This window comes from Balaenoptera borealis, assembly GCF_965194805.1.
Source record: "Balaenoptera borealis genome assembly, chromosome: 20".
NCBI lineage: Eukaryota > Metazoa > Chordata > Mammalia > Artiodactyla > Balaenopteridae > Balaenoptera > Balaenoptera borealis.
This window is the reverse complement of record NC_138879.1, coordinates 39,580,364-39,599,602: the sequence shown is the minus strand read 5'-3', so window position 1 is coordinate 39,599,602 and position 19,239 is coordinate 39,580,364. Positions and strand designations below refer to the sequence as shown.

Here is a 19,239-nt window from a genome sequence, read left to right as displayed (position 1 = left end):
TCAACACCAATCATGCAGTGTGGCTGTGGTAATTAACTGAATTAACACATGGAAAGGTTGTAGAACATTGTCTGTGATATAGTAAGAGTTCAAAAAATGGTAGCTATTACATCAGCATCACCTTCATTTTATTTTTTCCTTGATGGAGGTACCTATTCTTTTTAATGGTCGTATATTATTCCATTATATGGATGTATCATAATTTATTTAATCTGACCCTTACTGAAGGAAATTTGGGTTATTTGGCATTGTAAACAAAGATGCAAGGGACTTCCCTGGTGGCATAGTGGTTAAGACTCCACGCTCCCAATGCAGGGGGCCCGGGTTGGATCCCTGGTCAGGGAACTAGATCCCACATGCATGCCGCAACTGAGGAGCCAGCGAGCTGCAACTATAGGAGCCCGTGAGCTGCAACTAAGACCCAGCGCAACCAAATAAATAAACAAATAAATTTTTTTTAAAAAAAAAGGATCCAATAAATGCTGTGTGTGTGTAGAATGAAGTTTTCAGGTTTTTTTTTAAGATTGACATTATCCCACCATTATCTTTTACAACTTGAGGTGCTTTATTGACTTACATACTCCCACTTATCTCCTAGGTATCGCATCACGATTGGCAACAAAACCTGTGTGTTTGAGAAGGAAAATGACCCTTCGGTGTTGCGCTCACCTTCTGCTGGGAAGTTAATCCAGTACATTGTGGAGGATGGAGGCCATGTGTTCGCTGGCCAGTGCTATGCTGAGATCGAGGTCAGGGTGGTGATTGGGCTTCTGGGCCATGGGAGGGAAGGTGGGACAAGAGTTGGCTGGGATTGACTAGGACTCAAGAGTAACAGAAAGGAAGTAGAAAATAGAAAGGGGAAGTGTCAGTAGCTGTCATTAATCCCTAAAGCTAGGTCCTAAGAGATTTTATTTTTCACTGTAGGTCATGAAGATGGTAATGACTTTAACAGCTGCAGAGTCTGGCTGTATCCATTATGTCAAGCGGCCTGGAGCAGCTCTTGACCCGGGCTGTGTAATAGCCAAAATGCAGCTGGACAACCCCAGCAAGGTCCAGCAGGTGAGTAGGAAGATACTTTTAATATTGCTCTCCAAGAGCTGATTACATGGTAACAGTAGTTTGGAAAGGCAAGTGAGTTCAGTCCTTGGTTTTCCAGTTTTTCCTTAAGCTTTTTAGCCTGATCTTATGGCTTGTATGTGTGCCTTTGGTATTATGGAACTAGAATTTGTAAGAGTTATTATGATACTAAGATTCCGTGATTTTCCTTATGATGTTTCCTCCGTTGACTTCTCTCCTTGTAGCTGGGTATGGTGAAGGGGAGTCTTGATTTTGCATGATGAATCTAAGTTGCAGTGGTGTGTTTGTACCCTGAATAGAAGGTAGTGGATGACTTGATCTCTCATTGGGATTGACAGGCTGAGCTTCACACAGGCAGTCTGCCACGGATCCAGAGCACAGCACTCAGAGGCGAGAAGCTCCATCGAGTATTCCACTATGTCCTGGATAATTTGGTCAACGTGATGAATGGATACTGCCTTCCAGATCCTTTCTTTAGCAGCAGGGTATGAATCACTTTTCTTGGGGAGGTGGTGTGGGGGAAGGCGTATACATAATAGGGTACCTGTTCTCTAAGATAGTTTAAAAGTCATGTAAGGATTTTTTTTTTAAGAGGGAGAAAAAGAAAGCTGTTTGATCCGAAACTCTCCCACCATTAGCTCTCCCACCATTAACTCTCCCACCATTAGTGGGATTTGAAGTCTTTAAATCCTGCTTCTTATTTCTGTTATTGGCTTCGCATTTAATTGGGATTTAAACCAGAGAATAAGGACAATGTTAGGTGCTTATATTGCAATTTCAAAGTAAGTACAGGCATACCTCGGAGATATTGTGGGTTTGGTTCCAGACCACCGCAATAAAGCATGTATTACAAGAAAGCAAGTCACATGAATTTTTTGGCTTCCCAGTGCATAGAAAAGTTATGTTTACACTATACTGTAGTCTATTAAGTGTGCAATAGCATTATGTCTAAAAAAATATACATGCCTAAATTAAAAAATGCTCTGTTGCTAATAAATGCTAACCATCATCTGAGCCTTCATTGAGTTGTAATCTTTTTGCTGGTGGAGGGTTTGAAACAGTGCAAGAATTACCAAAATGTGACACAGAGACATGAAGTGAGCAAATGCTGTTGGAAAAATGGTGCTCAACACAGGGTTTTACAAATTGAAATTTGTAAAAAATGCAATATTTGCGAAGTGCAATAAAGCAACGCACAATAAAGCACGGTACACCTGTACTATATGGTAGTGAATTCAGATATATTATTTTATTTGGGGGATTGTGTTAATTTTATCTGGTTCCTATTTTATTGTTTCCTTCTTCTCAGGTAAAAGACTGGGTTGAACGGTTGATGAAGACCCTCAGAGATCCCTCCTTGCCTCTCCTAGAACTGCAAGATATCATGACCAGTGTCTCTGGTCGTATCCCCCCCAATGTAGAGAAGTCTATCAAGAAGGAAATGGCTCAGTATGCCAGCAACATCACATCAGTCCTCTGTCAGTTTCCCAGCCAGCAGGTATTTATAGAGCAACACTGTCATTTTCTACTGGCTGCCCATGCTAGAGTTCATGTTGTAGGATTCCTTCCTGTTTGGATCCTCCTTACTGTCTGGATGTTGTGCTTTTGAAGTTTTAAACATTGTGCCCTTTACAAAACTGCTTCATGATACAAGCTCAATAAGGTAAGTACTGTGTGTGAAATGTAAAGTATCTGTGGTTAAGAGGAAAGCATATTGGCCATGTATCCCATAGAGTTTTGTTCTTGGGGCTGTGCCTTAATTAGAAGTATTTTTGTGCATTTAAAGTAGGCGGATATTTGTAGTTCTATCATCAGAGACTTCCTTACTATCTCAGCAGCATACTTATTACCCTTTGCTTTCTTATTTATCGTGAATGAGCCCCTAAACTATACCAGGTAACTTGCAGCTACTCTCAACATGTGAAAGAAACTGTCATGTTAATAATTAAGAAGCTTCCTAGTGTTGATGCTATGCAGGCTAATGCATTGGGTCCCTTTACTGGGCTGGGCTTCATTTTTTTCCCCTTTCTTATACTTTAGATTGCCAACATCCTAGATAGCCATGCAGCTACATTGAACCGGAAATCTGAACGGGAAGTCTTCTTCATGAACACTCAGAGCATTGTCCAGCTGGTGCAGAGGTAGTTACGTGGAAATCCAGATTCCCAGACCTGCACATCCCCATACCTTCCTTTCTTCTAAGTAGTCACAAAGAGGTTTACTTCAGGTTTGACTTAGAGAAATTAGAAAGCACCTCTATCTTAGAAAATATGTTATATCTACTAAATATCTTAGAATCGTGAGCTAGCTCTCATACTCAGTGTTTCTGATGACTTTATTCTGCATCTTTCTGTCAATTATTAAGGCACAGAAATCTCATCGTTTTCTTTTTCCTTGCAATTTCCATGAAACTCCTAATTTTTCTTCTGGCATAGGGCCCCATTTGACATTTTTTCTCCTTAGCTTATGGACTCAACTGTTGGATTAAATGAACCTTCACAGGACATTTTCAACTTTAAGATATTCATAAACTTTTCAGATACCCCTTAACCATTTCAAGGGTGTGGTGATCGTTTCAACTTAGCAATGGGGACTGAACCAGGGTGTTGGTAGGTAGGGCTATCAAGTGGTATTTGGTTTTGTTTTGCTCTCTTTTTTTCTTGCTTCCTTTATAAGAAAAAAAAAATCTTGTCTGTAGCCATATTTCTTTTAGGCTTGAATTTAGATTGATCTGGTTCGTTGATTCTAGGCTGCCTCCTGTCCTGTCCTAATATTAGAAGGAAAGCAGTTCAGGAGAAAGTCTAGTAAATCTGGGCTCTGGGTTTATTATGTAATAGTCTGTTATTTAACAGTGTTAGCCTGTCAGGATTTTCAGCGGGGACTTTTTCTGTTTGCCCAGGTACCGCAGTGGTATCCGAGGCCACATGAAGGCTGTGGTGATGGACCTGCTGCGGCAGTACCTGCGAGTAGAGACGCAATTCCAGAACGGTAAGTTCCTTCCTGAGGACTCTGTATCTGGGAACATTTCCCTCGAGGACTGAGCAACAGCTGAGCCAGTCCATCCTGTCACTAACACTTGACATTAACAAACTCTTCCTCCTTTCCCCAGTCCCTTAAAAATTAAACCTCTATATCTCACTAGCGCCAAAGAAAGAACAACAACAAAACAGCTTGATGAGATTGTGAATCCAGTGTGCTTCTGGGAGAGGGCTGGGAAAATTTTTCTAGCAGAAGATTGGCATCTTCTTGACCTTGTACAGTGAGAGCTGGTTGAGTCACGACCAGGCTGAAATTGAGAAACCCTATCCGAAGAGCTTGCCTCTCAGCAGCTAATCCATGGATTGAACCACAGGCCTCTGAAAAAGGCTCAGATTTTCCAGTGCTTTTCAGTGTATCAGTTAGGTGGAATTTATCCCTGGCTTTCTCTGTAGAGCTTTACTAAATGATGTACAAAGTCTCTGACTAAAACACCCTGGCTAAGATTTTAAAGCTACATACTGGTGATACTGCTTTCTGCCACAAGATGGCAGTGAAACACCACAGAATTTGAAAGATTACCTAATATTTTCTTTTATCAGTCTTGCTCCCTTTTCCAATCCTTAAAGGATGACTCTCCCACTCATGACAAGGAGAAATACTCAAGTAAATATTGCAAACTAAATGCAGCAATGTGTGAAATAATAGATCACAACCAAGTTGGCTTTATCCCACTAGTGCAAGCTTGATTAATATTTGAAAAACCGATTAATGTCATTTATCATGTAATAGACTAAAACAGGAAAAAACATGGCCATCATCTTAAGATATGGATGATAAAAGTATCTGACAAAATTTAATATGCATTCATGATAAATTCTTAGCCAACTAAGAATGAGATGGAACTTTTTATCATGTAAAGTTCTCCTACAAAAAAATCTATAGGATGCATCATACATAGTGGTAAGATGTTGAAAGCATTCTCTTTAAGATTAGGAATAAGACAACGACACATACTATCATTACGGCTATTCAGCATCATACTGGATATCCCAGCCAGTGCAGTAAGGCAAGAAAAAGAATGAAAAGGTATGAGGATTAGAAAGGAGTAAGGAAACAAATCAGCCACTATTAGATATGATATGAGGTCTACCTAGAAAGCCTTAAAAAATCCACATATTTATTATTAGAATTATTTAAAATCTAACAAAGTTGCTGGGTACAAAAGTCAATATACAAAATTCAAATTTTATAGTGGAACAATCATTTAGAAGAGCAGTTTAGAAAAATATTCCGTTTAAAATAGCAGCACAAAATATGAAATTCTAAGGAATAAGTCTAACAAAAAATGTGCAGCCTCTTTTGGAGAAAATTATAATCAGTAAAAATAATAAAGAAGATCTAAATAAATATCATGGCCTTAGATTGGAATATATATTTGCAAAGTGTTGTTTCTCCCTGACTTCATCTGTAGATTCATTGACATTCCGATAAAAATCTTACTAGTGTATTTTTGTGGAATTTGTCAAGCTAATTCTATAATTTACATGAAAGGAAAGGTAACTAAGATTCTTCCAAAGAAATACACTGTGGAGGTATTTGTCCAGTTAAATATCAAGTTTTAATATAAAGCCATATTAATGAAGAGATTGTGATATTGGTGTAGGGGCAGATTAATAGAACAATGGAACACTGGTTCTATTAACCGAGAAGCAGATGCAAGCATATATGAAAACTTACTTTACAGCAGAGCAGGTATTGTAAATCATGAGGAAAGGATAGACTTTTCAATAAATGATGCTGGGACAATGGATTATTCATTTGTCAAAAAAAAAAAGATCCCTAACCTAGACGATACACACAAAAATCAATTCCAGATGAATTGAAAACTTAAACATGTACTAAAGAGGCAAAGCTACTAAATTTTTAGGAGAATATCCTTATGACCTCAGGGCAGAGAAGATTTTGTCATATAAGACCAGTAAGTACAGGGATTTCCCTGGTGGTCCAGTGGCTAAGACTCCGCACTCCCAATGAAGGGGGCCCGGGTTCCATCCCTGGTCAGGGAACTAGATCCCGTGTGCTGCAACCAAGATCCTGCATGCCGGTAACGAAGATCCCATGTGCCGCAACTAAGACGGGGTGCAGCCAAATAAATAAATAAATGTATTTTTTTAAATTACTAGTAACTTAAAAAAAAAAAAGACCAGCCAGTACAGACTATAAAGGAAAAGGATAAGTAATTTGACCTCACTTAAGAACTTTTGTTAGTGAAAAGATACCATAAAAAGACTGAAAATACAAGCCACAATGTGGAAGAAAATATTTACAAATCATAACAATTAAGAAAGGATTAGTATCTGTAATCTACAGAGCACTGCTTTGAATCAATAAGTAAAAGACAACCTAATAGAAAAATGGGCAAAAGATATAAAAAGATAATTCACCAGAGAGGAAGCATAAATAATCCACAAACTCATGAAAAGATGTTCAGTCTTATTACTAATTAGAGAAATGTGAACCAAAATCACAGTAAGATTGGCAAAAATTTGAATTTCACATCATCTTCCACCACTTCTGTAAGCAGAAATGCAAATTGGTACAACCACTTTGGAAAACAGTTTGTCAGTACCTAATGGAGTTGAACTTATTTATACTCTTCAACCTAGCAATTTCACTTTTAGATGATATACTCTAGAGAAACTTTTACACGTGTTTATTAAGGACACATATACAGTAGTGTTTGTGGCAGTGTTATTCATGAATAGCAAAAAAGACTGGAAACAACCCAAATATACACAAGTAGAGTAGATAATTGAATTCTAGTATATTCCTGCAATGGATTACTCTACAGCAGTGAAAACGGATGAACCAAGGTACACACATGAACAAAAGATGAATCTCAAAAACATAATGGTGAGGGAAAGAAACAAGTTACAGAATGATCCATACACAATGATTCCATTGTTATCAAGTTGAAAACAGGAAAAATGAAATTATGTATACATTTGTGATAAATGTAAAGAAGAGCAAAAGAATGATTAACATAAAATTCAGCTTAGTGGTTGTTTTTGAGGAGGAGCACATTGGATCCTTCAAAGATACTAAAAATGTTCTGTTAAGATAGATGGTAGTTACTTGGGTGTTTATTTCTTCTTCTGTGTGTATACTTCACAATAAAAAGTTTTTAAAAAGAGGCACTTGGTATCATTGCTTTCTTTCTGCTTAGTGTCTCCACTGCCTCTCCTTGGATAAATATTCTTTTTATTTCCTCCAGTTCTAGTAATTTCTGTTACCAAGATATATTTCTGTTGTCACTTCAAAGCTAAGTTTTGGTCAGGAGAAATATGAATTTATATAGGACAACCAATTTTTAAACAGCTTCCATTTTGTTCTAAATGGGTCTTTTATGATATTGGCAGCTCTCTAAATATTGTAGTCCACTGTTTTTCAAATATGTTTAGTTTTATTTTGAAAAGAAATCTTATGTCAATCTCTAATATTTAAAATAGATAAAAGCAGAGTTGCCTTGGTTGATTGTATTCAGTATTTGAGGAATCCATGGTAATGCAGTTTGAATGCCACTGTTTTGGTTTGTAACCTAACCTGCAGGCTGAAGTAAGGTGATAATCCTTTACTATTTTCATAAAATTCTGACCCTTGAGACTATTCAAACACTAATTCTCCTTTGCTTGGAAATTTAATTCTGAGGTAAGCTGTTTTTAAAGAACTGAATATTACTTGTATCCCATGGTAGATATCACTACAGTATACCCGAAGCTTATGCTTCTGTTGCAAAACATAGCTCTGCTAGGCAGAACTAACCTGCCCCTGGTGGCCTTGTGAAAGGCCAATGAAAATATACATAACTGTACTCTCCCTACAGACCTTTTGACTTAATGCAAGGTTCTCCCTGATCTATGCCTTAGTTTGGATTTGGAGTTCCTAGGCATTGCTTAGCTGCTTCATGGACTTCCAGGGGAAAATGTTGATTCCAGAGGTAGCAGCCATCCTTCTTGTGGACATTGATAAGTTTGGTGTTTTATTTTTGAGCTAAAACTGTTCCTCCTAGTTAGGGTGAAACATTTTCAGTGAGTCAGACATGGAACCAGAATCTCTAGCTGGGGTTTAATGGTATTGATGTTTCTTTTTAAGCAGCCGAACCCTCTCTTCTAAGGAAATCATTCCAGGAAGCTAAATAAGAGAGTTTAGAGAGGGTAGGGGGCTGGGCTTATCCCCAGCCCCTCAGTAAGATGCACCCTTCCCCGATCTGTCAAAATTTTTTTTAATGAAAATAAGGCTTAGAGAGGTAAAGTGATTTGCCCAGGAGCATACAGTAAATTGGTAACAGAGCTAGGCTTTGAGCCCAGGTCTTATACCAGATTGCCTGACTCCTAGCCTAGGGTTGCTTTTACTAAACAACACTGCCAATTCTATACAAATCCATCTAAGAAAATTCTTACGGTATTTCTTCTCGCTTCTTATCAGTTTTCTAAGTAGAGACATTAGAAAACAAATAGCATGTAAACATGAACATTCATACATGGGTGAGGACCACTTCTTTTTGCTGCTTGCAGGTCACTATGACAAATGCGTGTTCGCCCTTCGGGAGGAGAACAAGAGTGACATGAACACTGTACTGAACTACATCTTCTCTCACGCTCAAGTCACCAAGAAGAATCTTCTGGTCACAATGCTTATTGTGAGTACCATTTTTCAGAACCTGTAAGGATGGTTGATGATATGAAAAAAGCATTTCTCCTTGTGATGGCTGTGGTCAGAGGAGAAGCTCCTGTCTTTTGTGATTGTGGGATGAGTGGGGCTTGGGTTGTAGATTAACAATTTCTCCTATCTGTCTTTGTCCTTGACCTGAAGGAACCTGCTCCAGTCAGAAAAGGACTGTTCTGCCAATTGTGCATATAATCTTACATGGGAACTCACATCTCTTCGCTCTACTTAGAGATGGCCCATGCTTCCTCATTCCTCTTGTCACTAGTGACAGTAGCTTTAAAATTTATTCTTATCTAGCCACTGTACTTTTCTGTTATAACGCTTGTTTGTTCCATGAATGCTCTCACATCCAAAACTGAATAACAAAAAACAACTGTTAGAAATGTAGTACTGTTCCTCCTCCACCAAAGAAATTTAAATGTATTCCTCATATTCTGTGGTCCCTTTCTGTTTTATTTACGTGGACATCTAAGCTTGGATTATTGTATTGGTAGTAGATACATGCTTTTGTCCCCATAACCTAGTAATACGAGAATTAGTAGAAAGAGGGGAGGAGAGGTGAGACTAGTAAACGTGAATAGGACTGATGTACATGTGACCAGTGGGTAGAATTTTTGTGGACTTAAGGATTTTTAAAGATGATTTGTAAGTTCTCTACTCCTCGGTTTTTCTGGTTGAGTTAATTCTAGGAATCAGAGAACAATAGGACTATTCTTAGAGCCTCTCTACCCCACGAGCAATTAATTGCCTTGCTGCTGCATATTTGTGTTTTTTGGAGACTATAGTACCTTTTTTTGCTCCTGTGCTTTTCTTCCTTGTCCCTTTGTGGAATTGGCATTCTTGGTACCTTAATTCCCTCATTTCTTCTTGGAGGAAAAAAAAACTATAGATCTTCACTGCTATTTTTTATTTCATGGTTCGGAATGAAGGGAAACTATCTACCTCACATCTTGGTTAACAACAGTGCCACTCACTCAGTTATCTGCCTAGCTGGCTAACTCTCGAGGATATAACATTTTTTAGAATAGCCACTTAAAAAAATATGTAATCACAGGGAGAGTTCATTACCTTTGCTACCCTAGAATGGCTAGATGGTGGGGAAGCCAGAAAATGCATTTGAAAGGAGAAAACAATAACAGCGCAATGTAATATTTCAACTTCTCCAAGTGATAGGTTTCGGCAAATAAGTGATATTATCTATGGCAACCTGCTGATTTTCTTTTTCTCAGTCGGAAAAGGGAAGAAATCTCTGACTAATTAGATTTTTTTCTTTAAATTTTGATAAAAGGATTGCTAATTCTCATTTGGATAAAGCCAAGACTTTCTGGCAGAAAAGGGTAATGATAAGGGTGTGGAAAAATCTGTCAGTTTGGACCTAAAATGGAGTAAAATTTGCCTTTTTAGGAAGCTAGTTATGGTGAGTTTTCACTTTATTATGATTACCTTTTTAAGGACTTAACAGTTTTTATGCACTAAAAATAGACCAAAGTCCAGAATCCTTGGAGCTGCAGAAGAGTAATGATCGTCCAAGACTGTCGCTGGGTTTCTTAAATTCTAATTTGTAAGATATAGGGGCTCGGCTTGCTCCTTTTGCGGAGTGATTGTAAGTAACGCTTGCCTTAAGAATCTCATTATTGGAACACGGAGCCATATTTCCTCTGAGAATTCTGGAGTAGCTTTGAGCTGGGGCTGTTCATTTCTCAAGTAATCACGCTGGTGTGATGGAGAGAGAAAATGGCAGCTGTTCGGAGCTCAGGCCTTCAATTTTCTTCAGAGTCCAGTCACTCAAGTGTGTAATTACACGGGGGGTGCTGCAGGGGCGTTGGGCCCTGTCAGAGAACTGGTTTGAGGCTTTGCTTTCTGCTTTTGCCAGTCAGGACAGGCAGACGCCAATGGGACTCTGACTTGCTGCTGTTCTTTTTTTTCCCCACCTTGTCATCCCGATTACTTCTTACCTGTATGGATAGTACCCAAACTTTCTTTGCAACAGTCTGAGCTCTTTGGAGAAAAGAGCTGTTTGTTAGTGTTTGGGTTTAGATGAATAGGATGGGGAGGGGGAGGGGGAGAGGGAAGGAGGGAGGAGGGAGGGGAAGGGGAGAGATGAGGGGGGGGAGAGAGAGGAGGAGGAGGAGGAGGAGGAGGAGGAGGAGGAGGAGGAGGAAGGTTGAAGATGTGGACCAGAAAGATGGATTTGTCCTTTTCTTTATTTTGGCATTTCACATTTATCTTTAAAAAACAAAGGAAAACTTCGTAAACATCTCTAGCCTTTTTTATCATTAAATTGCATTTGAAATATCAGTTATTTTGCCCTCATCTCAGAGATTTGGAAATCAAGAAGTTAACTGCTATGCTTGAGCTGAGGGCCAGCTAGCAGTGACTTAGGGAGCAGGAATGAAGGCTGGAAAAGTGCTCCTTTCTGATCTGCCTTCTTTGGCAATGGTCAGGTCCTCCACCCCACATCTGCATTAATGGTGGTAGCTGGGAAAAGCCATTTTAGTTGTTTGGATTACTCTTTCTGTAGTTCTTACTCTCTTTTGTGGATAACAACTGGATATGGTAGCATTCGATTCCCCCGGCTGTGTTCTCTGTTAGTTCCCCTTTCTTTGCTTACCTTGGCTTCCGGATCAATGTTATGTGCCCAGCATTCCAATCTCTGCTTTCTAGAAGTGGGACTGTTGATGGTGTGCTTTGCTGAACTAGATGATGATTTCTGGGGCTTTGGAACCTAGGGGGAGGGAATCAAGAAAATCAGGCTTCTGTGAATCAGTGTTGCAAGATGTGGGCTGCTCCGAGGAAGCCTTCCTCCCCTCCGGGTGTTAGCATAACTTGCCTACTGGTAACTTGCCTCATAGACTCTCCAGCAAATTTCTTCTAATCTTTTGCTGTATCTGGAGAGCAAAATGTCAAGTAAAATGTTAAAGTCCTGTCAAGTTTTCTCTATCTGGAGGAACATTGTGCCACATTGAAAACAAAGTCAGTAAGTTTATTTTTTGAAAGTTCTTCTTATTTCTTAATTTTATAGGAAAAAGCTTAGAACATTGTTTAAGTTTACTTAAGAGATATTTAAGGGACTCTTTAGCCAAACTGAGCAATTTTGTATCAATAAAAAGTATCAACATTCTTACAGCTGTCTAGATGGCAAAGTATGTATCCTATAGCCACCTTGATTCTGAGTGGTCTTCCCCTCACTACTTCTATCTTATTTCTGGTGTGGTCCACACGAATGTAGTATAATCCATGCTTCCTTAGGAGTAATGCCGTGCCTGTGAGCCTCTGATTTGGTTCAGACAGGGAGCATTTAAAGTGCCTATCAGGGGCTTCCCTGGTGGCGCAGTGGTTAAGAATCCGCCTGCCAGTGCAGGGGACACGGGTTCTAGCCCTGGTCCGGGAAGATCCTACATGCCGTGGAGCAACTCAGCCCGTACGCCACAACCACTGAGCCGGCGCTCTAGGGCCCGTGCGACACAACTACTGAGCTTGTGTGCCACAACTACTGAAGCCTGCGTGCCTAGAGCCCGTGCTCCACAACAAGAGAAGCCACCACAATGAGAAGCTGGCACACCACAATGAAGAGTAGCCCCCGCTCGCCGCAACTAGAGAAAGCCCGCGTGCAGCAATGAAGAGCCAACACAGCCAAAAATAAAATAAATAAATAAATAAATAAATAAAATGCCTATCAGCCCCTTCCCTTTTCCTCCCAACATAACTGCAAATAATTTTGTTCAACGTATAAATAATGGAGAAAAGTCCCAGTAAACCCATGTTTACTGAATAAGGGTTATATTAACATTTCTTGTTTAATCTGTCCCACAACATCCTTGGAAGGTCAGAAATTCTAGCTGTGACTGGAAGAAGCTGCCAGTCCGTTTTTGATATTGGGATTGGTGCCTCATCCAGCTGAACAGTAGTTAATGTCTTGAGAATATTAGCCATTACGTCACATTCTTTTCATTTTGAATTGCCTTCAAATCTTAGGATGCTAAGATCAAGTTGGCTATACTGGGCTCTCCTGGCAGTCAGCTACATAACTTTGGCTACGGTTTTGACACTGAAGCATGCTTGTTATATTTCTGCAAATCTGAACTACTCCTTGTGGTTAGCCCATCTAGGTTAAGAATGAAAACAAGAAATAACTGTGTGGTACCAATCTTAACCATTATTGAATAATTTTCACTTTGGCTTGCAGATTTATGCAGCTAATCCCCAAATCAGGAGGTAGGCTCATTAAATGAACCTGCCTCTATACACTGAGGAAACATAGGCTGACACCATCACCATTTAATGTTACTGTTACAAAATGTTCACCAGAGTTAGACGGTGATGTTGGGCTGTCCAGTTGCCCAAAGGACATCTGTCTCTAGGCCAGAGGGCTGTAAACTTCCTCTTGGATGCTTGTATCTTAGGGTGGGTAGTTCTGATGAATGGAATCATCTTCCATCCCTGGTGGTTTCTTTCACAACTTGAACACTGTGTTCAGGTCAAGGACAGGAGAGGGTTGAGAAGGTTACACTACACACAATTTTGTATTGCACATCTTTTCCTAAGTACTAATGATGACAATAGAGAAAATAATATTTGAATGGGAAATTTCCAAGTCAGGATAATTTATTGGAAGTAGTGGTTTATTCATACTGTGTTTGATATTTCACATGTCAAAAAGGTTAGGTTTCTGTACTTTATCACAAGGAGTCCAGGAGGATTGTCAGTTGGTGATCGTGAACGAATAATTACTTCCCTATTATTTTTTCTAGTCTCCATAGTTCACTTTTCTTACAGAAAAGAAGCTTCTCTACCCCCTTTCTCACTTCCTCCCTCTCATAATGGAAGGATGAAATGAAAAAGTTTTTTTTTTTTAAGTAGTTGTGTGTGTGTGTTTTAGTTAGAATGTGATCTGTAATTAGGCAAGATGGTAACTCCATTTTTATTTATTTATTTATTTACTTATTTATTTATTTATTTTAATTTAATCTCAAAAGGTAAACCTGGGTTTCCTTTCAAGGGAAACCAGTCCATATCACATCTGATATAGGTTGGGTAGGTGGCTAGTGTTCTTATTTTGTTGTGTTGGCTTTTGCTGTTAATGTTGAGACTTTAGTCTGACTATTTGCAGAGCAGCTGAGTTCTGTTACCCAGGACATCTCTTAGGTTTTTGAACCTCTCAATGGGTCCATTCTGATGACTGAAGTAAGTACCTCAGAAAAGAGTATATTTTCTCTATTACGAACATTAGGTAAAGAGGGATTTAGGTAGGAAAAGCTTATCATGGTTTCCCTACCCACTGTTATCTACCTATTCTTTCCTTCCGTCTTGTTATGGCCTTGTCGCTGGTGATTTGATTTGATTTTTTTTTTAACATATATATCATCATCCCATTTCTTTTCTTTTTTTAAAACTATATTTATTTTTGGCTGCATTGGATCTTTGTTGCTGCACACAGGTTTTTCTCTAGTTGCAGCGAGCAGGGCCTACTCTTTGTTGTGGTGCGCTGCTGGTGATTTTATTAAAATTCTATTTTGCTCATAAGTTCTCAATAAAAGATGAGACTTGGGTGCATTTTCTCCCTCCTCTTTGCTTTTTCCCCGGGATGGGAGGAATAGGTCCTTCAGTCTGTGACTACGTGCTCAGCCGAGCCCTGGATTTATAATCACTTTCTTCTTCCACTCAGATGAGTGACTCTCCTGCAGTAAACAGGTGAAAACAATACTTGCACTTCCTTAACTATAAATACCATCATGTGGTTTACGACTCTGGAGCACACCTCTGGTTGTGGATTGGGGAACCAGAAAGTATTTCCTGCTTTAAAATGTTTGAGAAGCTGTCTTTCCAGCATACCAGTGTTGAGTACTCCAAAACTGTTTACCCTGTGATGTGGAAAGTGGTAGGGGGTTGTAGAAAAAGCGTTTAGGGGAATGTATATTTGCCCCCAAAGCCAAAAGCCCCACACTTCTATTTGTACTGCGCTGGTAAAGGACTGTAAGGAGTATCCCTGAGACGGGGAGGGTTAAAGATGAAGTGGAGATTGCTCAAGAAAAAGACTGATAATCCAGGAAGGAGAAAGATTAAAAGGCAGCAACAGGAAGCCTTTTGGGATCTGGTTGTCTTTCATGTCCTATTCAATAGTGGGGTGGGGGAGAATAAAAATTCACTAAAATATAAAGGCAGTTATTTCAAACTCCAAGTAGAGGGAACTATGCGATGTGGTATTAAGAACTACTATTACAGATAGCTCTGTAAATTTCAAAAAGGACATTTATAAAAGTGCATCTGCAGTTTTTTCAGCTTAGATGAGAATTACATGGATAATGGATGAATTTAGGGAATAAACTGATACTGCCCTGGAGAAGAAATATTTTTCCCAAAATATGACAGAGGTTTTTTTCTTAAAATTTTTAAATTTTTTGGAGACAAAGGACCCAAGTCTGAATTACACCATGGATTGTATAGTAGGAGCTTGGTTTTTCCCTCTAATCCATCTAAGGATTCACCATGTTTAGGTATCATGGAATGATTCTTGGTACAGCAAGAGGATAAATGATTTGGGGTATAGAATTGTCAGAATATGAGATGGTGTTTTTATTTAGCGTGTGTTTATAAATGAATAATTTGTGCTTATGTTTCTGTTTTGCACCCTACTGGGATGCTGAACATATGGTTTGTGGAATGAAAACCACCAGGAGTGTTTCCTTTTGCCTTATTCTGCCTTCTTTCCAAAAGTGGGAGAGGGAACAGGAAAGCTTTTAGTCCCTATATTATTTAAAACCTCTTAAAACTTTGAGACATCCTTTGTTATTTCTTACCCAGAATCCCTTGACCCGTTTTAATGGTCTCTAATGATTTCTATTGCATGTTTAAAGTCTAGTGTTGATTTATAAAGAAATACATTAGGAATTTAGAATCTGAACGGCTGAGGAATTTGGGCTTCTCCTTGGCAGCAGCTTCCTCTGGGATCTCTCTCTCTCTCTTTTTTTTTTTTTAAATTTTTTTTGGCCCTGCGGCATGTGAGATCTTAGTTCCCTGACCAGGGATTGAACCCGCGCCCCCTGTATTGGAATCGTGGAGTCTTAGCCACTGGACCGCCAGGGAAGTACCCTTCTGGGATCTCTTTACTACACTGTTTAGGATAAAGGTAACAGGACATTTGCATCTTAGTAATCTAGCTCTGTTTACTTTGTTTTTATTCCCTTTTCCCATTTCAAAGTTCTCTCCACCTCAGTTCTTTTTAACATGGATATGTATGTTCTTTGTCACATTAACAATTAGGATCAGTTGTGTGGCCGGGACCCCACTCTCACTGACGAGCTGCTGAATATCCTCACGGAGCTAACTCAACTCAGTAAGACCACCAATGCTAAGGTGGCGCTCCGAGCACGCCAGGTAAGGACATGTGTTGGCTGTCCAGAGGGAGGAATGATGGTTTTCATAGACTGGGCAGTCCTGGATGCAATGAGCTCTTCCTCCAGCACCTTCCAAAGGTCATACAATTTCCCATGTATGTCTCATTGCCCTCAGAACAAACTCTCACGTGGTATATGTTTTTTAAAGAGAAAGGAAAAGATTAACGTTAAGTTTCTTTAAAACAGGAACCCTCTAGAAGCTAACACAACATTGTAAAGCAACTATACTCCAATAAAAATTAATTAAAAAAATAGAAGCCCTCTCCCCATTATAAAATCCTGTTATTATTCCCTACCCTTCCTAGTAAACCAGGGTCACGTGGAGGAAAGGAAACTGAGGGAAAGCAATAGGTTTAATATTTACTTTCCAAAGGGAGCTTAGAAGCAGGTGAAAACTTTTAAGTGTATAGGAAAAAATCAAGTGTGGAAAGCAAGAAGATAATGAAATGAATCTTAGGTGCTAGCAATCAGCACAACCCCAGAGCAGCCCAGTTTCACCCTGTAGTCTTCATTTCCATTCCAAAAGGTTTCAGCAGGGAAGCCAGGAGTTGGCACTCCCTTTGTGTTCCAGCGCACGGGCATCGACAAGGAAGCAGCATTTGAAGCTGTTCAGTGACCTTCTGCTTTCTCTACAGTTGTATCCATGTCACTGAATTACTCAAAGTTATTGAACCTCTCAGTGACCTGCTGAGGGTATTCAGGTCCTACCGTGTCCCTGTTTGTTTGTGACACTGCTTTCACTCTCCCTGCCCGTCACATGCATTGGTGTCACATCCTGACACCTTCTGCTTGGTACTGAGTACCTGGACTGTCGGAGCAGCTTTTCCTAGTCTTTCCCCTTCAGAGTTGCAAAAGGCTAGCTCTGCTGCATCCACCTTCCCCACAGCTGTTCCCTGCCAGACCTGATTCCCAATTAACAGCTACTCATGCAGTCCCCAGGACGAGCAGCTCTGCAATGGTAAATCACATGCACTGATGGAACTTGATTGAAGCTGTTTTTTCTCCCTCCCCTCCCTCTGCCCCCATGGGAAATTGCTCACAAGCAAATCATGGTGAGAGTCAACTGAGATGCAGTATTTGGCGGCATTGGCTTTATGTTACAGGGCCCAGAAGTTGTTTTACTTGGTCTCTGTTTTATCTTTGATGCCTGCATTTACAGATTTATATTTATTGCTTTTGTATCAGAGCTGCCTAATAGGAGCCTAGAATAATCACTCCCTCAGGAACTTACGCCTCTTATTTTGCTCTCACTCTAGGTTCTTATTGCCTCCCATTTGCCATCATATGAGCTTCGCCATAACCAAGTAGAGTCTATCTTCCTATCAGCTATTGACATGTACGGACATCAGTTTTGCATTGAGAACCTGCAGGTATACATTATAGCCCTTTTCTGCCACTCTGCACTCTTGTCCCCTTTATTCCCAAGCATAGTTTAAGTAATCAGTCAGTCAATTTTGATTTTCTGTGTAATGAAGTTTCATACCTTGAATTTCTAAAATGATTTATACTTTTTTTTTTTCATAAAATACTGTTAGAATTGTGGCTTAGCTTAAAAATTGAATAGGCCTGCCTTGATAGAAGTGTCCTAATGAAGTCTTCACCTCTTGTGCTTTTATCTAGAAGGTATTCTAGGACAGAATGAAGTGGTAGCACTGGTTGATTTCTGATATTTGAATCAGATGTATAAATAGGTAGTTGTTAGTCTTCTACAGGCAAAGCTACTTAAATAATCATTTAATTTTATTTTAATGCTTACTATTAAGCTTCATACAGAGCCAATTTTATAAAAGAATATTGGCTAATTTTACAGCTAATTCAAAGAACCTTGACTTATTTTTTAAACAACACCATTTTGTCAGGAATGGCTTTATATTTTTCTACTTGGAAATAATGATAATATTATTATCCCTAGCCAAGGGAATCTTCAGGGTTTCTATCAGATTTCGTTCTGGGGAAACTAAAGAGGGGGGAAGGATGTTTTTGTCTATTTGGTTCATAGTTGAAATAGAGGGTTCAAATCTATGGCTTACCATATTGGAGTAGTGAGACAATATATTAAAAGTTAAGTACGGATATGTGTCAGAAAGGATAATAATAGCCATAAACACTTATATTAGCATATAATTAATGTACTGTTAATGCATTAGTCTAAGAATTTTACGTATATTAACTCTTCAACAGCCCTGTGAGGATAGGTATTCTTATTTTCCCCATTTTGTAGCTGAGGAAGCTGAGGCAGAGAGAAGGTAAGATCGTACATGACCTTCATAGACAAAATTCTTAAGTTTCACTAAATGCTTCAAATGCTAAATATTATCCATTGGAATTGTTCTCTTATGGATGTAATGGTTTAAGCTTGTCTTTGTACCTTCCAGAAACTCATCTTGTCCGAAACGTCAATTTTCGATGTCCTACCAAACTTCTTCTATCACAGCAACCAGGTCGTGAGGATGGCAGCTCTGGAGGCAGGTTCTCACAGTAACGTGACATGACCTTTTCCTCAGTTTCTGGCTTGACTCCTTTTGTCCATTTGGCTATTGTTATCAGTCCTTTTTCTTTGGCCTTAACGTTGGTTCTCAAGAGTAGAGAACCTTTCTCTTTTCCTCTGAAACAAATGGTCTTGCTTTTACTCAAGTGTGTCAACTCAACTAATCACCAGTTTCTGGGCTCCAATCACAGGAAAATAGCTGCTAGCATTTTTCAATTCTACTTACCAGGTATTTGAATTCTTCCATTTCATAATGATTAGGATTCCCTGTTAATACAATAAGTGAAAAAATATGTGGCTGATCAGAACAGTACCATTTTGTGATTTGGGCCAAATAAAATGGATTTTAGTTATATTCTGAATTGTCAAGTAGTTCTTATGAACTATTTTGGCATGAGAAGGAAAGTAATAACATTTAATGAACTGTGTTTTAGGTGCTTTATTTTTCTCATTTAATCCTACAATTACTTCATGAAGTAGAAGAAAGTGAGCCTCTGAGAGGTTAAGTGACTTGCCCAAATTCACATGGATAGTAAGTGGAAGAGTTTGCATTTGAACCCAGGTCAATCTGAC

General features: G+C 39.2%; 1 protein-coding gene across 4 annotated transcripts in view; it reads left to right on the top strand.

Moving 5' to 3' along the window:
* The window catches only part of ACACA (acetyl-CoA carboxylase alpha), a 203,418-nt gene that overhangs the window by 122,054 nt on the left and 62,125 nt on the right, over positions 1-19,239 (top strand). For all 4 annotated transcript variants that reach the window (XM_082373891.1, XM_082373890.1, XM_082373893.1 and 1 more), the window contains 10 exons: positions 599-749; positions 925-1,059; positions 1,416-1,562; positions 2,387-2,575; positions 3,118-3,218; positions 3,977-4,065; positions 8,631-8,755; positions 16,045-16,158; positions 17,435-17,548; positions 18,554-18,643. In XM_082373891.1, coding sequence (XP_082230017.1) covers positions 599-749; positions 925-1,059; positions 1,416-1,562; positions 2,387-2,575; positions 3,118-3,218; positions 3,977-4,065; positions 8,631-8,755; positions 16,045-16,158; positions 17,435-17,548; positions 18,554-18,643 — 1,255 coding nt within the window. The remainder of the gene's footprint in view (positions 1-598; positions 750-924; positions 1,060-1,415; positions 1,563-2,386; positions 2,576-3,117; positions 3,219-3,976; positions 4,066-8,630; positions 8,756-16,044; positions 16,159-17,434; positions 17,549-18,553; positions 18,644-19,239) is intronic.